This window comes from Empidonax traillii, unplaced genomic scaffold, assembly GCF_003031625.1.
Source record: "Empidonax traillii isolate 1590-97213 ecotype Southwest subspecies unplaced genomic scaffold, ASM303162v1 scaffold247:size2371522, whole genome shotgun sequence".
Classification (NCBI taxonomy): domain Eukaryota; kingdom Metazoa; phylum Chordata; class Aves; order Passeriformes; family Tyrannidae; genus Empidonax; species Empidonax traillii.
Genome location: NW_020955440.1, coordinates 1,418,421 through 1,438,273, shown reverse-complemented (window position 1 = coordinate 1,438,273; position 19,853 = coordinate 1,418,421). Strand labels below are relative to the sequence as shown.

At 36.4% G+C, this 19,853-nt stretch overlaps 1 protein-coding gene across 2 annotated transcripts in view; it reads left to right on the top strand.

The window, feature by feature from the left end:
• Positions 1–14,264, top strand: part of DNAJC15 (DnaJ heat shock protein family (Hsp40) member C15) — a 23,874-nt gene extending 9,610 nt beyond the window's left edge. For both annotated transcript variants that reach the window (XM_027888862.1, XM_027888863.1), the window contains exons 3-6: positions 2,073–2,146; positions 8,920–8,996; positions 10,856–10,926; positions 14,069–14,264. In XM_027888862.1, coding sequence (XP_027744663.1) covers positions 2,073–2,146; positions 8,920–8,996; positions 10,856–10,926; positions 14,069–14,139 — 293 coding nt within the window. In that variant the 3' untranslated portion in view covers positions 14,140–14,264. The remainder of the gene's footprint in view (positions 1–2,072; positions 2,147–8,919; positions 8,997–10,855; positions 10,927–14,068) is intronic.
• Positions 14,265–19,853: the final 5,589 nt, after the last annotated feature.

The following is a 19,853-nucleotide window of genomic DNA, read 5'->3' as shown; positions in this document are numbered from 1 at the left end:
TGTGGCCCTTAGTGCCATGAAATAGTAATTGGAGTTGGATCAGGAGTTGGACTTGATGATCTTGGAGGTCTTTTCCAACCCAATCTATTCTATGATTCTATGATTCTATGATTCTAAGGTGATGCTCAACAAATTCAAATAGAGAAAAACAGAGGGTTTAAGTGACTACGGTGATTTATCATACTAAACTCTTTATTACCTAAACTCTTTGCATCTGGACTGTATGTTACTCTGAAAAATAAGTTCTAGTCTGAACACAGGGCATGAGTTTAGCATGATTTATTCTCTGGGTTATTTGGTCTTGGATAACTGTCCATTCTAGTTTTGAAATACATGAATTAATTTCTGTTATTTTCAGCATACAAAAGCAATGTGCAAGTGCATGCACCAAGAATAGATTTAATAGATGAACAAGTTGCACAAAACTTAAGTGGGTTTTTTGTGGGTATAGTTGTGTTGTTGTGATTAGGGTAAGGAAAGACAAGTGATCTTTGGTGATGCACATCCATTAAGCAGTTGGTTTATGTGTTTTTATAGAAGCAGAAGAGTAACATTCATAGAATTTCTTCTGCTGGTTGAGCTGAAGAAGTAATAGTAACTGTGTCAAAGTAACAGAAAAAAGAAAGTGAGGTAATAGTAACTGTGTCAAAGTAACAGAAAAAAGAAAGTGAGGTAATAGTATATACAACATTCCAAAAGAGATACTCTTAAGAGTGTTTTAACTTCTGTGTTAACATAGACACAGGCTTAGGTCACTAAAATAATTTATGGACACGTGTATTTTAAGAATGAAGACAAGATGCTATTTGAATGAAGCAGAGGCACATTTTATAAAAAGTTTTTCCACTGTGTGCATTAGTAAGTTACATTGCTAATGAATAGTTAATCAAAGCATAATTGGGGAGAGGGGATTTATGGGGAAAATCCTCTAGTAACATGGCATAAATCTTGATTCTGAAGTTGATAGACCTGCTTTGTACTTTTGAGAACAGTCTAATAGAGTGCCTTCTAGCATTTCCTAGCTATGGACATTCACTACCAGTGGAGAATTGAATGGCTCTGAATCCCAGAAGATCCTCTCTTTGTAATAAAATAAAAAATGCATGTCCCAGGTTAGACTTGGCTCCCAGCCAAGTGCCTGGACCCCGGGGACTAAACCTTCCCCCTCCCTTTCGCTGTCTCCCAGCTGACCGGGAAAAAAAAAAAAAAAAAAACAAAAACAAAAGAACCCAAACCGAATTAAATTTTAAGTGGGAGATTTATATATATAAAGAAAATTATATATACAATTACACCCCCCAAAAGGGAAAAAGGAAGGGAAAGGGAAAAGGGAAAAAGGGATAAAAAGGGATATAAAGTCAAACACTCCCCTCGAGAGAAAGCGAGCCACACTACACTACCGCTGGCACTGTTTGCCTCTCAAGGCCAACCAGATGCACTAGGCCTCACTCCTTCGCCCAGGCAGAGCGACAGTAAAGCTACCTTCACCTTCGATCCACCGGAAGAAAGAGAGTGAGAACTTCCTCTCTCTCCGTAATTATACTCTTGCTTACATAAAAATCGTATGGAATACTGGGAACATGACCTTGATTCCTTGGTTACAACCTGATCACCAAGGAAGGCCTAGACTCAAAACCACTACAATGCAGTACTTACAAAGTGTGTGATTAAGCATACAGCATCACAACAAGAAATGTGTAGTACATAGGTTTCTTTTGTCTTCTATGAAGACATAACCTTTGAACAGTATTTAATTAATAATGTGTATCCAAAGCTAATGTTTCAAACTGCCCTTTTTCTTAAAGTTCACAAGGCAGATATCTTCATTTATCATATTGAAATATATTTAAATCTATTTATTTAGTGAGTTAAATAGTGAGTAAACACAGTGGATCTTTGCAATCCATAACTAAGTGTTTGGGTGAAGTATATTAAAGTTCTTCTCCTTCCTCTCTGAATGGTTTGTGGGGTTTTTTAAACCAAATTTTTTTGGTTTTATGATGAACATAGGTTAGAGGGGTTTGTTTTAGTGAGTATTGGTTATAATTTTATTTACCTTCCATCTTTTTCAGGTCGTTACGCTTTCCACCTTTGGAAACCATTGGAGCACGCAATTACAGAGACAGCAAAGAGGATTACGTCTTCTGTAAGTTTAGATATTACTTTATGCTAAATGTATGATTTTGTATTTCTAATATTCAGATCAGAAAGGAGACACTTTATGTTAAATACAGGAAGTACTGCACAGTTTATTTTTTACCCAGGATATGGCTGCTCCCTACTTTGTATATTCTGGTGTATTGTCTGCTATATTTTAAATCCATATGGAGGAAGATATATCAAAAGATGTTTGTAAATTTGATAAACAGTTCTAGTTTTTCTGCCAATGTTCCTTGCTTTGGAACTCTAGCAAGTATCTGATAGTTATCATATACTTGCTTACTAGTAAGTGTGTGATAAATTGTTGAAGTATGCTGTGAGACAATCGCTAATTCCTAAAGATTGTAAAGTGGTGACATGGAGTTTCGTTTCAAGAAGCTAAAAGTAAAATATTTTTGTCTTTTAGATAGTGTTAAAACTCAAGAAGACAAATTGATAAACTTCTAGGAAAGGTTGCCATGGAGATGGGGGAGCTTTTGTTTTGGTTCACATAGGAGTTTTCTTTTTTTTCTTCCCCAGCTGATTTGAACTTTTAACCAAGTTTTTGTTCTTTGATTTTGCCTTATATATTTAACAATATAATAATAAGGTAAAAAATCAAGAGGTAGAGTGTTGTAAGAGGAGCATATATAGAGAATATTTGAGAGCATTTACTTTCTGCTTCAGTGGCTGTGTTTTCCTCTGGTAAGTAAATACATATGTTCCATTCCCATTTGATTAAAGTGATTCCCAGTGAGGTAGGTGTCTGCTTGTGGCAGTGTGTTCCTTCAGAATTCATAGTCTCGGAACTTTTATCCCAGCAAAAGAATACAATTCCCCTCTTGATGCTCATGGATGAGTGTGATCAGAGAGCAGTTGTTGCAGATTATTAGTTCCTGAAAAATATATTGAAGGTAGTTTCTTTAAAAACATGATCATTAGCATTGTACCTACTAATGTTAGGCCGGTTGCAACACAGAGCCCTTCTCGACAGACGCTGTGGTCCAAATTCATTTGCCATCTGTCCTTGGTGTTCATGTGCTGAAGGGGCAAGCTTGATCAAGGCAAGCTTCCTGGGGAGGAGAAGACTCAACTGTCCTCTTGGGGCTGGTTCACATTTGTTCTTCACTGTGATGTGTGTCAGCCAAAAATGGTGGTCCTGGATTTGTTTTTTTCTCTCTGAGCTTCTATTGCATTGCTGTTGTGAGACCAATGCCAATTTTTTTTTTTTTTTTCAAAGTAATCTTTGAGAGATTCCCAGGTTGCCTGCCAAAACAGCAGAGGGGACTTTAGGTACTGTGAATTAAATTGCTTTCACATCATACAGATACAGTGTGACTTGAAGGCTTGCTAGATGTACATAGCAGTACATGTGGCTTCAAAGCAGAGAGGGCTTCAATCTTCACTCTCCCTCCCTTCCTAGCAGTTATACTCCAGCAATTCTTTTTCTATCCATTTTTAGATATAGGCTAGAGAATCTAAATTCAGACGTGTTCACATGAGAAAGCAGGCAGTGACTCTTTTTAACACATTGAAATATGACATGCTACTGCACTGAGAGGTGTCTGTTCGTTGGAAACTGTACCCCTCAATACTGGCTGAGCCAACTTCGTTACATACCTATCTCATTTTTACCACAGTGACTTTTGAGGCCTGCAGAATTCATGAACAGGAACTTCTGCATTCTAAGTGTTCCTAGTCCCTGGAGCAGTATCCTCTGTCTTACTTACTCTGTCTTCCTGCCTTACGGCTCAGAATTGTGGGTTGATTATTCCAGTAGAGTATCTCCTTTCTGCTATTCTGTTTTTTAGCTTGAAAATACAAGTTTTCAGTGCAAGACGAGATCTGCTGAATACAGTAAAAACTCTCTTCCTGTTTGCTATTAACTGTATGTATTTGTCAGCTTTACATTTGTGAGGATAGTAATAGTATTTTTCTTCTACAACTACCGTCCAAATTTAAGACCCTTATATAATTCTTAGCCAAGATTATTTGATTTTTACCACTCTACAGCTATTACTTTCTTGGATTGGATTTTTTTAATGTTTTTTCTTCTCCCCCTAACAATCAATAGAGAAAACAGAGAAAACTTTAGATACAAAGGTATCTCCATTTAAGTGCTTGTTGTCCAAACTTCTTATTTTAGCAGCATCATATGATTTTGTTTTCGGAATTTGAAACTGAGTATAATTTGTGAATTAGCACTTTCATCACATTTCTTGACAGCATGTCATACTCTTTAAATTATGTTGACTAAAAATATCAACAAGTTAGCGCTTCTGCGTGTGCTTACTGGAAAAAACATCTCGAGACCTTCAGTGTCTAGGCTTTCCCGCTTTTCTGTGGTGTTGAAAGGCATGTGACTTGTTCACTGTAATTTCCAATCATTATTCTAGCTTTCTAGAATCAAATCTTGTCCTTCATTGTCTTTTTTTTTTTTTTTGAGTCTGTGAAGAAGCTGCCTATTTAAAAGTTATCTTATTCTTTCAGTGAGCCCCCACTCTTCCTCCCCCATTTACAATTCTTTTCCTCCTTTGTTTGCAGTAGAAGTCACAGTTCATGTTGGTCCCTCCCAGTCAAACAAGATCATGCAGATGCTGTTTATTCTTTCTTCCTGCTCACTAATAAATGACTTCAAAAAGGTCAAGTTGAGCAATTACGAAGTGATCATTTTAAATGCTGCTTTCTGTATCTTGAATATTTGACACTTCTTACTTACCTATGTAAGTAGAATGAACAGTCAACAAGTGCACTCATCTTTTAGTCAAAAATAGTAAGTAAAGGCAAGTAAAAGTGTAATGTTTTATTCTGAACTTTTACCTCTCATTTAACTTCAACTTAAAGCAGTTACTTCATATTTAAGGATATATATTTGTAAATGCTGTTATAATTTAGCCTGGAAGTTTTCTGCCATTTTTATTTCAGTGGAGAAAGGCATTAGAGGAAACATTGTCATTTCCCCTTTATGAAAAGTCATAAATGCTCACTTCCAGAGAAGTGCCTTTTCAGTTTGAGCCTAGTTTTGTCACTGTCATCACAAATGTCAGTGACACTGTTTTGTTTCTGTGTGTGTAGTGGCAAGAGTCTATTGCCAGTAGAAGGCGCATGGCACTAAGTAATCAATTGGCTTTTCTTCCTCAGAATAAATGCCATTAATTATAGTGTTAATATGTCTTTAAAATATGAAATAAAAAGGCAAGTATTTCAGTAGCATTCGTTACCTTTCTCTGGTGAATTAATGATATTGAAGATAATGATATTGATAGATAGATAGACAGATAGAACAAAGATATTGAAGACAGAAAAAACAATTCTAGGCCAAATGAACTGTAAAAATACTCAAATCCTACAATCCCGAAAATTCTGTGTTACATAAGAAAAGGATGTCTTCTATAGCACTTCATTAGACTTTTGCACTGTGTTTCCCTTATTGGATCTGATTCTGCTCAGACTCATAGAGTTTGAATTGAGAGGTAAGGGTAGCAACCATCTCTCTTGAAAATCAAGTTTCCAGAGAGCAGTGAGATTTTGTAGGCCTTTTTTTTTTTTTTCTAACTAAATTTTAGGAAGTTGATGTTAGCAAAATTGTACTTTGTATTATTTAACAGCTTCTGAATAGTTTGTTGTTGTAATTTGGGGTTTAGGTTTGATTTTTTTCCTTCCAGTGTTTGTTATCCTTTCAGTGGAAGACTATATTGGTGCTGGAACAGCAACATATAGAGTTTTCAGAAGAATTTACTGCTCCATGTAATGATCTCAGTTACGGTGTTTTCAGTTTCTTAACTGACATGGAAACAGTGATCATTCTTTTCCTGTGCTATGCTGGAAAAAGTATCTTGAAGATGTCATGGTCCATACGCATTGGATTTTCCTAGCTGATTGCGTTTGTGGAAATTTGCAAGACTGAATACACATTTGCAAAGCAAGTGCAGCCATTTTCTGTCCTTCCCCCTGCCCCAAACCTATTAATAGCATTTGTTCAGGAAGGAGAATTTGCTTACATAAGTTGCTAAGCAGTAATAATGTGCAAGAAAATTAAGTAAATTAAATTGTAGCCTCCCCTCCCCCCAAATAGTACCAAGAAATGAAGAGCTCATTTCAATGATTTTTTCAGTACTGAATTTTCTTTGCAATTGCTGGAGTTAATAAATAATCAAGTATCTAGAACTGCCTGCTCACTGAGGAGTTCTCATAGCAGAAAAATATCATTACATCTATTACTTAAAATTTCAAACTAGGAAAAAATGCTTTAGTTTGAATAGCATGCAAAAGTTGTTTCATTAGAGAAGTAGAAATTTGCCAAGGTGTTTCCTTAAATGAATGCTAAATATTTCTTCCTATTTTTTCTAACCAGTGGGAAAAATTGATTTTATGTCTGATTTCCTTTTACTATAAATTCTGTTTAGGATGAAGATTTTAATTTAAGAATTCATTATTCTTGCTATATCCTTCATTTCTGAGGAAGAAAAAATGTTTTTTCTTGAAGACCAGTTCAACAAACTTCTTTTGTTTGTATACAAAAGGACACAGACACCAACATTTCTTTTTTCATTCCTCTTGGAAGTGAACCGAATCAAGGCTTCCTGAGGTTAGAACAGTGTCAAGAAAGTAGGCTTTAATAACATGAAAAAATATTTCTGAATGTAAGCCTATAGCCATCCCTCCCTATTCTTACATTACAGATAGTATTTTAGATGAAATCTACCAAGAACAGAGACAAACTGTGGTAGAGATAATTCAGCTATTACTCTTCTCTACATGAATAGTGAACCAGAGTTCTCCTGTGTTAGAGCTGTGTATCAGAGCTGAAGGGCAGAGAAGAATTAACCTTTTCAGGAAACCATCTGCACCTAGGCTGCTTTGGGAGAAGCTCTGGAAAAATCTTTCAGAGGACATTAAACTGCGCTTTTCTCTCCTGACTATAATATTTCTTTGGCATCACTGCAAATTCCTGTGTAGTTCTGCCTCCTCAAGGGTGTTATCTGTTGACCACTAAATTATTAGCATCATTTCCTCTCAGAGAACCAGAGAAGCCCCAAAGTGTGTTCCCTTTGTGTTACATACTCTAATCTGTAATGTCGATGTGCACAGACCTGGTTTGTGTTAACCTGTAGCTACGGAAGTGGCTCTTCAACAGATTTTTGTTCTAGGCACCCCCTGTCCAGAGTTCCTTCAGCTTTGATACCTGTAGTGTTAGAGTAGTGGTTCTTTTGTGCATGTTTTGTGATGGAAAGAAGGAAGATAAAATTAGTTTTGGATCATAACAACATACGAGAAGATCATTTCTGTGGCTGTATGTGACTTTATGGTAGCAATAGGTAAAGTATTTCAGAACCACTTTAGGAAGAATGTCTCTTTTAAGTTTAATTAAAGGCTTAGCCTAGGTTTCATAGGCAGAGCCCTTTAAATGCTTTAATGCTTTTGAAATTACATAAGAGAGTTTGTGTAGACATAAGGCAAAATTCTCACTGAATTTGAATCGCTATATTTAGTGAGAAGAGTGTTTTATTAAGGGCCAGGCATATTTTTCCTTGGGGGGTAAAAGGAACACTTGAAAATAATCTCAGCTCTCAGGCCAGACTTCCCTTTGATAGCAACAAAAGAAGCTTATTTTCCCCCAGCTGATAGGTTTTGCATTGAGAAAAAAAAAAAAATCAGTCTTGTTGAGTGATTTCTTGTGTGCCAGTTCCCCAAGGCAGGCTGTCTTGGAGCTACATCTGCTGCCTCTGGGACTTATAAAAGGTTTACTGTGAGATCACTGCTAACTATTGGTGGTGGTTCAGTAATTTTTTTTTTTTTAATTTAAAATTGATCTATAGTTGAGAAATATGCCTTTGACCTATTTCCTATGACAATTAATTGTTGTAATGTTTTACTCTGATCTCCATCTCCTCTTTTTAAGTGTTTTTTTTCTCCACTGTTTTTTCTTCCCTTCTTAAAACAGTGGATAAAGTCTCACATGACAAGAAGTTTAAAAAAATTAACCTCAGATCCTATAGCTAATCACTGTCAGTCATTGGTGTCGAGGGAAGGATGTAAATGCAAAAGTTGGTTACGATTTCTCCATATACTTTACTACTTTCCAGTGTTCTCCAGCTCAGTGATTTTTCCGAAACAGAGGTTGTGACTTTATGCTAAGCCTTTTAATTGTGTCTTTTGGTTAATTTTCAGGTTTCCTTTAAAGAACTCTTCTTTTTTTTTTTTTTTCCTAGTAAAATTCCTTGAAGTGGAAAAAAGATACTGACTTTTCATCAGTATATTATATTTATCAGTTCATATATTGACTGTTGGTTTTACCTACTGTCTTTGTAGAAATATTTGGAGTCATTGTCAGTAATTTCCTTGGATGACAATATTTTGTCATTTTTCGCGGTGATGGTACCTATGCTGTCCTCAACAAATCTCCCACTTTCCCTCCCCTGCCCTCTCCAACACAAACACTGTACTACTCTATGCTAGTATGTACTTTGATTCTGGACTTTTTTGCCTTCAGGCAGGATTTTAATGGTTGTAGCTATTAATATCTCTTATTAACAGTAGAAGATTGTAAAAACACAGGAAGATTTTGAAAACACAGATAGTTATTTTTAAGTCAGTTTTTGCATGTGTTAACGCTCAGGAGAAGTCCTTTCATATTATCTGGTTTGCAGTCATTCCATGTCTTTGAAATAAATTATAGATGAATGTAATGCTCTGAATGAGGTCATATAAATACGATGTAGTTCCTGGCACCTTGTACATAAAACTAATTATTGCTTTTTTCCCCTTTCTTCTTTTTAGAGTTTTTCATCATACTATAAAGGAGGATTTGAACAGAAAATGAGTAGGCGAGAAGCTAGTCTCATTTTAGGTGTAAGGTAGGTATGTTGCATCAATATATTTTAGTTTAGCAAGTATTGAATGAAGCAGATGCATGTTGCAAGAATGTGGAATACTCGTGCCAAAACCACGTAAGAGACTTTTTTTTATAAGAGACTTCTAATGACTTATAAATTATTTTAATATTTTGCTTAAACTAAAAAGCAAACAATAAAATGCTCATAAACTGTGTGATTTGTGTTTGTATCGGTGGCATAGTAACATACTGTAGTGGATAAATGTTCTTGCTGTGCCCTGAGTCCCATTCAGCAAAGCCACTCCCCAGCCTGGCATTCCCCAGCCTGTAGAGCTGCAAGGGACACTTCCTTCCCAAGCACAGAGCTCTGCGCCTGTCCTTGTGGTGTTTTCTGAAGTTTCCTATCACCTACTCCTGCAGCCTACCCAGATCCCCTTGAATGTCAGCCCTGCCCTCCAGCATATTGACTGTTCCCACCGAGGTGATAGACTTCTCAGCCAGTTATGTTGAAGGCAGCATGACGTCGGTGTGACTCAGGTTGTGAGCCAAGGAAAGTGTGATTTTGACATTATGTATTTTTTTTAATGGTCATTAAGAATTTTCAGAGACCAGTCTAACTATGGGATAAGCAATATCTCCTAAACCAAGAAAATTTAACATAAACCCTTTTCACATTTGCTTCTCGGAGCAGACATGCATGATTTTCTGCCACATGCAACTGCCACTTTTCCCCAGCATTTTTTCCGCATTTCTAAATGGGGTATATCAGCTTTCCTTTTTAGTATTAAAAAACAGCTTTACAAGTCAAAACATAGATGATTATTATTTTCAGTTCTCTGACAACAAATTGTTTTATTTTTGTACTTATATAGTTCAAGGCCTTTCACCCCCTGTTAGATTCTTACTTTCTAGTCTACTTTCTGTTCCATTGAAGTATTCTTTTCTTATGCAGTTCTGTGAACTATTTTTGCAACATACCCTAATTTCACTGTGACAGAATAATAATTAGAGAGGTTGTTTACCTCAGGAATTTAGTTAGGCTGATACCTTGCATTCAAGCTGTATCTACAGAAAGATTAATTAATTGAATCATCGCTGATTAAGAAGTCACCTGAAGTGGAAAACACTGATTCATTTCTGCATACTAACAAATTATAAAAAACTAAAGCATTCAAACTGTCCTTTTGCATATGATAGCCCTACTGTGTTGGCATACTGCATCCATAAGTGGTTATTTGTCTGGTAAGGGATGTATTTAATTTAGACCGAGTACATATTTTATGTATCTGTCATTGAAGGAAACAACATTATGTAGGTAGCACCTGTAAATCAGCATATCCCTGAATGTAACACATTGAATAGCTTTGCAAAAATAACAACATGCAGGGTTTTTTTCAGGCCCCAGCAGAAAGAGGAAATATTTATAGCAGCTATAAAAATATTTACAGTAGAACAAAATGTGATAATATTAAATATTTGTTGTTTTGTCACTGGTCATAAAAATATTTATTTTCTTGGAGCAGAAATTGTTTTTTCTGCATTGAATGCTAGAGTAACCAACCAGATACACCCTAGAACTGCTGGGGCTTTCATTTTTTTTTATTCTACCCCCTCCAAATTTTTTATTTTAAATGAGTGGATGCATAATGTTTTACAAAAACCTGAAAGATATTTGTATGTGTGAAATACACAGGCTTTCGAAAAATGTCATTCTCTGTCTTACACGCCTTTGTTATTATTTCCTTAGAGATGCAGTTTTATGTTTTGTCCACAAGATGGTGAAAATTTCAAGTTTTAATATTTTTGAAGCCAGTATAAACTGTTAATTTTTAGCCTGAGCGCTTTCACATTTCTGGTAAGCACTTATATTTATTTTTGCAGTCCATCTGCTGGCAAAGACAAAATCCGAACAGCCCATAGAAAAATCATGATTTTGAATCATCCTGATAAAGGTAAATAATTACTACTCTTCTTAACCAAGGCTGATAAGGAAGAGGTTTAAATGAGATCTTTTAAGTTTTCTGACTATGTAAATAACCACATTGAGTGCAAATGTTTTTTGTTTATTTATTGACTTGAGCTTCTGTGTCTCCCAGATAAACTGGGCTTTATGAACCACAGTTTTACTATCTTTCTATAATGTTGTTTTCTTGTACTTGTGCTGCTTCAGTTAAAACTATGATCTCAGGGACTAGCTTGGCACACTTGGCAAAAACTTACTCAAAAATAAGCTGTAAAAATTTTACGTTATCTGACACTCCTGTTTTGAAGTCTGACGGAGCAGTCGCATGAAAGTAACTTTCTGTGGGGAAATGTTCTGCAGTTACTAAGTACATCATTGATGAATTTCAGACTTTATGGAATTCACTTGGAAAGAATGTAAAGCTGGGCACTGTTGCTTTACTGGCCAGGTTTTTAATGTAAATTTATCTTAGAGGAAGGCTATTATTATAACTTTAACTACACTACAGCTGGTTGAGAAAGAAAGCCCATATGTTCATTGCTGTTTCTACTTTAAAATAACAGATGGTGAAGAGTTGCACTGTATTTCAGAAGTCAAAAGGGGAAATTGGAGGGGTTTTATATCTTTTTGACAGAATTACAGGGCTCCCTGCCAGCACCCCATTTTAAGAAAATGAAAAGATAACTGTGACCACTGGCCATGGAAAGTTTTTAGTTGAGTGTTTCTTTTCAGTCTTCACCCCTCAGTTTAATTTTAGAGTTGTCCTGCTTATTTGATTTCACACTTTCATTTTTTACACTTTTTATAAGGTGTAGACTGCACAGACATATGAAAGAAATTCTCTTCTGCATTTCTAATATATATGATGGTCAAAGACCTCTTAACCACCAGAGTACCTGTTAGGTCAAAATTTTTTAATGCTGAACTTGTAAGTTTATTGTAGCAGTATTTGGAGATGTGAGTAAGAAAGAGCTGTGAATCCCTGTGTGGATATTGAGTAGACCTAAAGAGAGAGTTCCTGTTAGGAAGATCCTAATGACCCTAACAGAGATTTTAATGACCGCTCTTTCAGCTGTAATGCACCTGCAACTGGGCACAGTGTGGGTTTGGATGGATGTAGTGAGCCCTATTGCATGGTATTAAGATGGAACATTTTCTCCAGGAACACCAGTTGAAGGGATTTGTGCCTCTGTGCTGCCCCTGAAGCTCTTCTGGCATGGCTGTAGAAAAAAGGCTTATGTAATATCTTTGGCTGCAGAGCAAGGGACTGGAGTAATCTTGAACATGAGGTATCATAAAGAGACTTGTTTGCTTGTGTATAGATCTTGATTTCTTCTGGCTGTGGGTAGCACAAATGTTCTTTTAAAAATTACAGTCAACATTGTAATGTCATTTTAAAATAATGTTTTACCAGCTGGACTTGATAGAAGAAAGGTCATTAATTACAGATTTTTGAAGCTACATATGTTATCTGAGATCCAAACTGTTAAAGAAAAAATTATTAGAAGTAAATAAGAAATATATAAAAATTTGCCTAATAACATCCCCAGTGAGTACTACTAAAACAGTTGCTTATGAACCTTTGGAGTTCAGTTTTAAAGTGTTTTTATATTGATATATTATATAGATGTATTGTGTTGTGTATTGTGTTAATTTATCAGTTATTAATTTTAGGAAAGAATATTTCCTCACAGAAAAAGAGGAAGAGAGAAGCCTTTTGGACTTGCCCTAATTATAAACAAACACTTAGGCAATCATGAGATTGAATTTCCTCTCATTGGAGGGCTACAAAATTAATATGGCACTTAAGGATGTAAATGTAGCGAAAACACTTCTAACAGATTTGAATTTACTTTAAGGTCCTGTACTTTAGACAGATAGAAAATCAATGCACATTTAAAAATTACTTGGAATACATTGTTTATTGCAGGTTTTAGTCTTTACTGTTTGTTTGATCCTCTTATCTACTCAATGTAGTAAATCCTATTCCTTGCTAAAAGCTACTTGATTTTAAAAAAAGGGAAAAAATAAATTCTTTTTTCAGTAGCCAATTCATTACCCATCCCTTGCCCTGCTTCTCTTTCCTCCAGTGTGTCTTACCCATTAAGGCTACATTCAAACAAGACCAAAACATGAAAAAGAACTTCATTACTTTTTCCAGTTGTTTTACTACATCATGAAATTACTTTATACTGATTTGGATTCCTGCAGGATTGTCCTAAAGAAGGCTTGAAGGAAGCCTTGCCTTTTTGTCTTTATTTATATTTGTCTATAAGTAGCTCTATATGTTTTGTCTATCATTGTCCTTTCTGATTAATAGAATAAATGAAATGGTGAATGAAAAATAAGTTTTAACAGATGCCTTGGAAAAGGCTATTCAGTGCACAGTACTGCTGGAATCACATTTTCACATAAAAAATATAGATGTATTATAGTAAGTGGTAAGTTACTGATACAGACCTTGTAATGTTGTTTTTGGTGACTGTAGACAGATGGTTGGCACTCAAGGGGAGAGTAAAAAAAACCAAACACAAAAAGACTGCTGAACTGTAATCAGATTGTTAGATGGAGCGTAAAGCAATGACAGTGTTCAGGACTAGAAGTTAGAAGGCGTACCATGTTTAAACAGCTTTAATGTGATGGTTTCTGGCTTGTAATTTTGGGTGTCTAGCGCAGGAGAGTCTTGCAGGGGAAGGTGTGCATGTGCACACAATAATCCTTTGTCAAAATTATTTTAAAATTTTCCTTTTCAGTTTTGGGATGAGTGGAATTACTAGCTGTTTGGTTTGAATGAATATTCAAGACAGCTGACCTAGCATACACTTGCAGAAGCATCACAGTGCTGGTCTAAATCACAGTGATATAAAGCGTTTTCAAATTTCAGTCTTCTCTCTAAGACAAAATGTTCAGCGTTATTCTTCAGTGACTTCAGTTTTGATTACATTTCTCATGTTTCCTTGTCAATTAGTTTATTTCTTATCAATGTCATTTATTAAGCAGTTTGTATCAAAAGGATCTGCGTAGGAAAAAGAAGCTAATGAAAGTGAGTAATAAAGGGATGCTGCAAGTGAAGTAGTTTGGTACTTAATACTGACATGTAAACAGTATTCTTTTTCCCTTTCTCTTCTCAGGTGGATCACCTTACTTAGCAACAAAAATAAATGAAGCAAAAGACTTGTTGGAATCCAGTGCCAAAAACTGAAATCCGAAGGCTTGGGTCCTAGGAGATTCAGCAGATACATTGCACAATGGCTTTCATGTCTACTTGCTTTGCACAGTTTCTTATTCATATTTATTGTCATAATTAAAATTTTAAGATGATCTAAAGCGAACTGATTTATTTTACAGTTGTGTAAAGTTATGTACAGTTATTCTCCTGCAAGGAGGATAGAGTTGGACTTGATGATCCTTATGGGTTCCTCCCAACTCAAGTTGTATTATGATTGTGTCTCAATTTTAGTGTATTTTTACTGAATTATGATCCCTTAAAACTTTGAAAAAGTTCTCTTACTGTCAGTAGGGGTTTTTTTGCAGTAGTTGCTTCTTTCATTAAATTTTGGGTCTTATAAAATAAAATTTAAAAATTAGTCCTAAATATAGGGCTCTTCATTAATGAGGAAATAACCCTATATTTAGGGTTGCTGGAGAAAATCTGTGACAGGGGTTGATTCACAGGAAATATGGCAGACCCCGTACAAGTTTCCAGCATCACCTTACCCTTGAGTCTGTTCATTTGTGAAGTAGTAGGGTTTGTTCATGAGTGTGGTTTGAGAGCTGCAACTCTGGACAAAAGACTAATGGGACTACAGGCTGCAGTTTTCATTAACTGTATATATGGGGCTTGGAGCTGTGAAGGAGAAGATTCTTGGTTTTGGTTAGTTCTTCTGCATATTAAAGGATCTCTGAAATTGTCAAATAGTTATCTAGACATGCTTCAAGTCACAGAGTATTTTTACTCTGTAGCAGTTGGGATAGTGCAGGGGTTTTCATGGCAGTGGAACTGAAGAAGGTAGGTCCACGTGCCATGGAGGTGAGATGGATTTTATTGGCTGGAGTTGTCTAGGTCCTACACCAGTCATGTGAGCCTGGTGTAGGACTGACTCAGCAGGGAACCTACCAGTAGATTGTCTGCACGTGAATTAACTCTCCTAAGAGGATGATGATGAGATGAGACAGTGTAGTGGATTCAGTGCAAGACTGAAAAACTTCCTGCTGTCCATTCAGACTCTGTCGTTTGAGGTACAACAAACAACTTGAAATGCTACAAATATAAAATTTAGACATCCCATTTTCTAGGTTATTTAGCCAGAGGTAAGTGGCTAAGAGCAGTTAATATGAGGTTAGACGCTTTAATTATTTATCCACCAGAACATGCATTTGTAGTTTATCCAGTGGTAGATGTCCAGATTATATGAATTTTTCCTTGAAAGGAAGAAAGAATATGAATTATTTTTTACCAGGTTCCTCACATTTTATCACAATTCCCTTACTTTCATTAAATGGAGATGAAAAGATTTTTAGTTGACCCTAGAAGGAAATACTAATTTTAAGTAGTTTAGAGACTTCATTGCAATTAGAGTGGCAAGACACATGACACAATTTGACTGGATAAAGCAAAAAAGGCTATTGGGAAAAACCTGCCTGGGAATAGCATACACCGTATAAGTACTAAACTTGCATCATTTAACTGATACTCTAATAGAAGAAGCTTTAAAGAAAATAGTTTAGTCCTATGCATTAGCTTTAATTGGTTCTTGTTAAAGGAGTGGCCATCAGTTAAAGCACATTGAAGGTTAGTCACTGGTGTATCAGTCTGTATTGGCAAAAAATAAAATCATGACAGTTTTCATTTTGGGAGGAGAGAAGTGAGATGGTGGGGGTCCTAATTTTCTGAAGTGGAATGTGTATGTGATATAAGTCATTCTGCAAAAGCAAAATTGATGTGACTGTTAGGTAGCAAAATCATTCTGTCTGATTATTTTGAACTGACTAGCTGTTGTTTTTATATGATTGCCTTTTTTTTTCCTGAGTAAAATGAGATACTATTCTAAAGTATCAGTTGAAACAAATGCATTACAGATGGCTACTTGTTCTATTCTTTAAAATGAACTTCTCATGTCTTTGTAAGAAGTAAGGGATTTTGGTTTTCTCATGAGATTCTGTTGTTAATAGCTTCCTTCCTGATGTAATTATTTGTATGTGATTATTTTGGATGAAGCACTCTTTTTCTGACTTTCAGTTATGAGGGAGATTTTCCTTCTTTACAAAAACAAATAAAACCAAGTTGTAGTTCTACTTTCTCCGTTATTTTCAGAGCAGACTACTGACCAATTAACAAATTTGATATATTAACAAATTAAAAAAAATTAACAAATTAACTGGCCAGTCTTGTCTCTGGAAAATGCTGTGAAATGAATGAAGCTAATGAGTAGCAGTTGTGAAAGCATCCCTGTTTTATGTCCAGTGCCGTAGCATCACACATACAATAGCATATTTTTTCCAATCTGTTTACTCACAAAACTTGCTTTACCTGCTAAATGACATTTGGAAGGATGAATAAAGGACAGGGAAAAGCCAATCTTGTAGTGCTGCTCAGTTTGTTGTCGCTGATAGTCAACATGGCAGGCTAAGGAATGCCTTTGGAGACTGCCTTGCAGAACAGCACTTGGATTGATGCTCAGCTGGGCTAGGAAAAATATTTCTAATAGCATAGCCTGGTAATTTAATCTTAAAAATATTCAGCTTCTTGAGACTATTTTCTTTACCTGTCAGATTCATAAGCTTTTTCTGGTAAGAAGAGTGTGTAGAGGTTGATTTATTCTGGTGCAATTTCTGTCCATCCATACTAGCAGCAACAGACAGACTCATTTTTCATGTGTTGCTTTAATGTTCAGAAAATGTTCATCTGTAACTTCTTAGCTTAGGAATTCCCAGGTAGTTTTTCCCTTATATGATAACTAGTCCCAGGTATCCTCTACAGCTTTAGAAGTCAGGCAGGAATGAGTGCATTTATTTGTAATTGCTGTGGGAGATTGTCAGTTTATTTAATGAAGCAGAGCTTGCCTATCTACCTGACTTTTGCTCTTGGTTCGTGGGAGTTTTACCTGATACTTCCTTCTTTACCCTTAATACAGCCGACTTAGGCATAGGTCCCCAAAACGACACAGTAAATCCAGCTACTGCCTATGCATAAGTGCAACCTGCAAAACTTTTGCTGGCTTAGGGTGGGACATGGGTAGAATTGAGACATATAAAAATAAGGGCACAATTCACAAAGCCTTTGCCTGATCTCTTAGGTAATTTTAATGGTAAAAAATTACTCTCCTATGCATTTGGATTTTTGTTTTTGCATAGGTATAAAGCTACTTCCTTCTTGCAAGGTCTTTGCTCACTTCAGCACTTGTCCTTAAATCAACAGATTTGGTATCTGGTGTCTTTAAGTTCGCTGAAAAGCCTGATCTGGTAGCTGTGGTTGTCGGGTGCCTCATCAACCTTGGTGTGAAATCCCGGTGTCTGACCTGCTACTCAGATGAGACTGGTGATGCTGGGCTAAGGAGGTGATGGCATTTGCTCTGCTTCTTGCTGGAGCTGCCCCTTGCTGCAAAATGGAAGGTTCGTAAAGCCTGCGAGATCCCTGGGCCTGAGTACTGGGCTCTGGTCAGCTTAAGACCTTGAAATGATGTCAGAACAACTTGAAGAAATTCACCAACTGAGGTTATTACTGACTTCCTTAGGAACCTCACTTCCCACATGTTGGGGTTTAAAACCTTTTCCTTAATTCACACTCTTCTGTGAACTTCTGTCTACCAGTCTCTCTGACTTTGACGAGCAGCATGGTAGACTGGCGCTAAATCACCAGGAATACCTTCCAGAACTTTTTAGTTGAATGATGACAAAACTACTATGTTTCTTGGGTCATAAACAGCAGGTTTTGTTGTGTAGGTTGCAACGGCATATTTGTAAATCGGCATCATGACCAACACAGTCTTAGGACTTTTTAACTTTGTCATTTCAACGATTGCTCTCATTGTGTGTGTACGTACATATATATCTAAGCACACACATGTTCATACACAGACACACTGCTTTTCAAGATCCTGTGTGGAATTTTTATCTGTACTGGGGCACAGTTTTATAAAATTACACTTTTTTTTTAAAATTTTATTTTTATTCTTACTTAATCTTCCAAATCAGATCAAGACAGCAAAAATAATGCCAAAGTCAATTACAGGTCTTCAATTAATTATGTTGTGTAAATAGGAAGACAAGTCAAAAAAAAGATCAAACAACACACACCACCCCATTGTCTCCAATTTATCCACTTTATTGAGTTCATACTCAGTTTTGCTCTGGTATAGATACATAGGATGTTGTTATGAATCTTTTAAAGAAAAAGTGGCACTGTTCTTCTGTCATCATCATACTGTATTTGTGTGAGATCCACGTACCCAACTTTTTTTAAATGAGGCAAATATAAAATAAAAAAAATGGCGGAGCTTTTTGGGATGTTGTCCAAAGTTTTCTATTTGCAAATGCTTAAGATTTCAGCTACATTTAAAATATGCTTTTGTATTTTACTCTGGAGGCATTGAGTAGGAGGGGGGGGGAGTTTTAAATCATTATTTGATGTCTTAGTGATTGCTAATGGTTCATGAACCATAGAGTGAGAAACTCCTTTCATGAATAACTTGAATTGTCAGCCTAGGTGGCAATACACCTACTTCCTTTATTATTAGGAAATCACAAAACTATACTTAGAATGAGAAATATAATTTTGACAGTTGTAGCATCATCCAAGTAATATTCTTGAGATTTTTCAAGTTAGTTATGGTACAGAGTAATTGCTGTACAGCTTCATGAGACATTAAAACTCCTCTACTGTTCTATTATAGTTTCCTTGTTTATATACTAACTTATACAAGGAGAGGTTCATTAGATGGATTTTTTTTTCTTTTAATATAGCAAGTATTGCATCTATAAATTCTAGTTTTAAATAGTGGCAAAGTTCTTTAAAATGATTGTATGATTTAAATATTGCATAAAGCATTGTTCTGGATGTCGTGATTTCTTCTGACTGTTGGATTTGATTTGGGCAACTTAGATGTTCCTTGCATCTAGCAGGTAAGTGAACAGTTTGTATTGCCAAGAATAGCAAAGGTCCTAAACATTCCAGTGAATAGAATTTGACTAATATAATATTAGGAAGAAATTATTCACTTAGGGGGGTAGTGGGACACAGTCACAGGTTGTCCAGAGAAGCTGTGGATGCCCCATCCCTGGGAATGTATTTCAAGGCCAGGCTGCATGGAGCTTTGAGCCAGCCTGGTCTAGAGGAAGGTGTCCCTGTCCATCGCAGGATCTCTAAGGTCCCTTCCAACCCAAACGATTGATTCTATGATATTATAAAAGAAACTTAAAATTCTAGTGAAGAACTCAATAGATAACAAGTCTGAATGATGGGAATCGGGTGGAAGTGGTTGAGAGGTCTTGCCCTGTGCAAAAGCTGGTTTTGTCCTGGATCTTTTCCTGTTAAACAAATTTGTCGGTGACCTGGAGAAGTAGACTGAGAACTCTTTCACCAAGTTTACAAATGATGCCAAATGGCATGAACCACTCAATACACTGGAGGGAAGGTCTGGCATTCAGGGCAACCTGCAGAGACTGCAGGAACGGGGTGGCAGAAACCCTGTATGAAATTCAAGGACAGGTGCAGAGCTTGGTGCCTGGGACGGAAGTGCCCCTTGCAGTGCTAGAGGCTGGGGAATACTGAGCTTGCACACCAAGAACAGGAGGCTGTGGCATGTCCTGGCAGCATAGAGGGACAACAGCCACCTAGCTGCTGCATCCAGTTTTGGGACCTCTGGACAGGAAAGATATTGGCCAACCGCAGCAGGTCCAGCAAAAGCCACCCCCCTG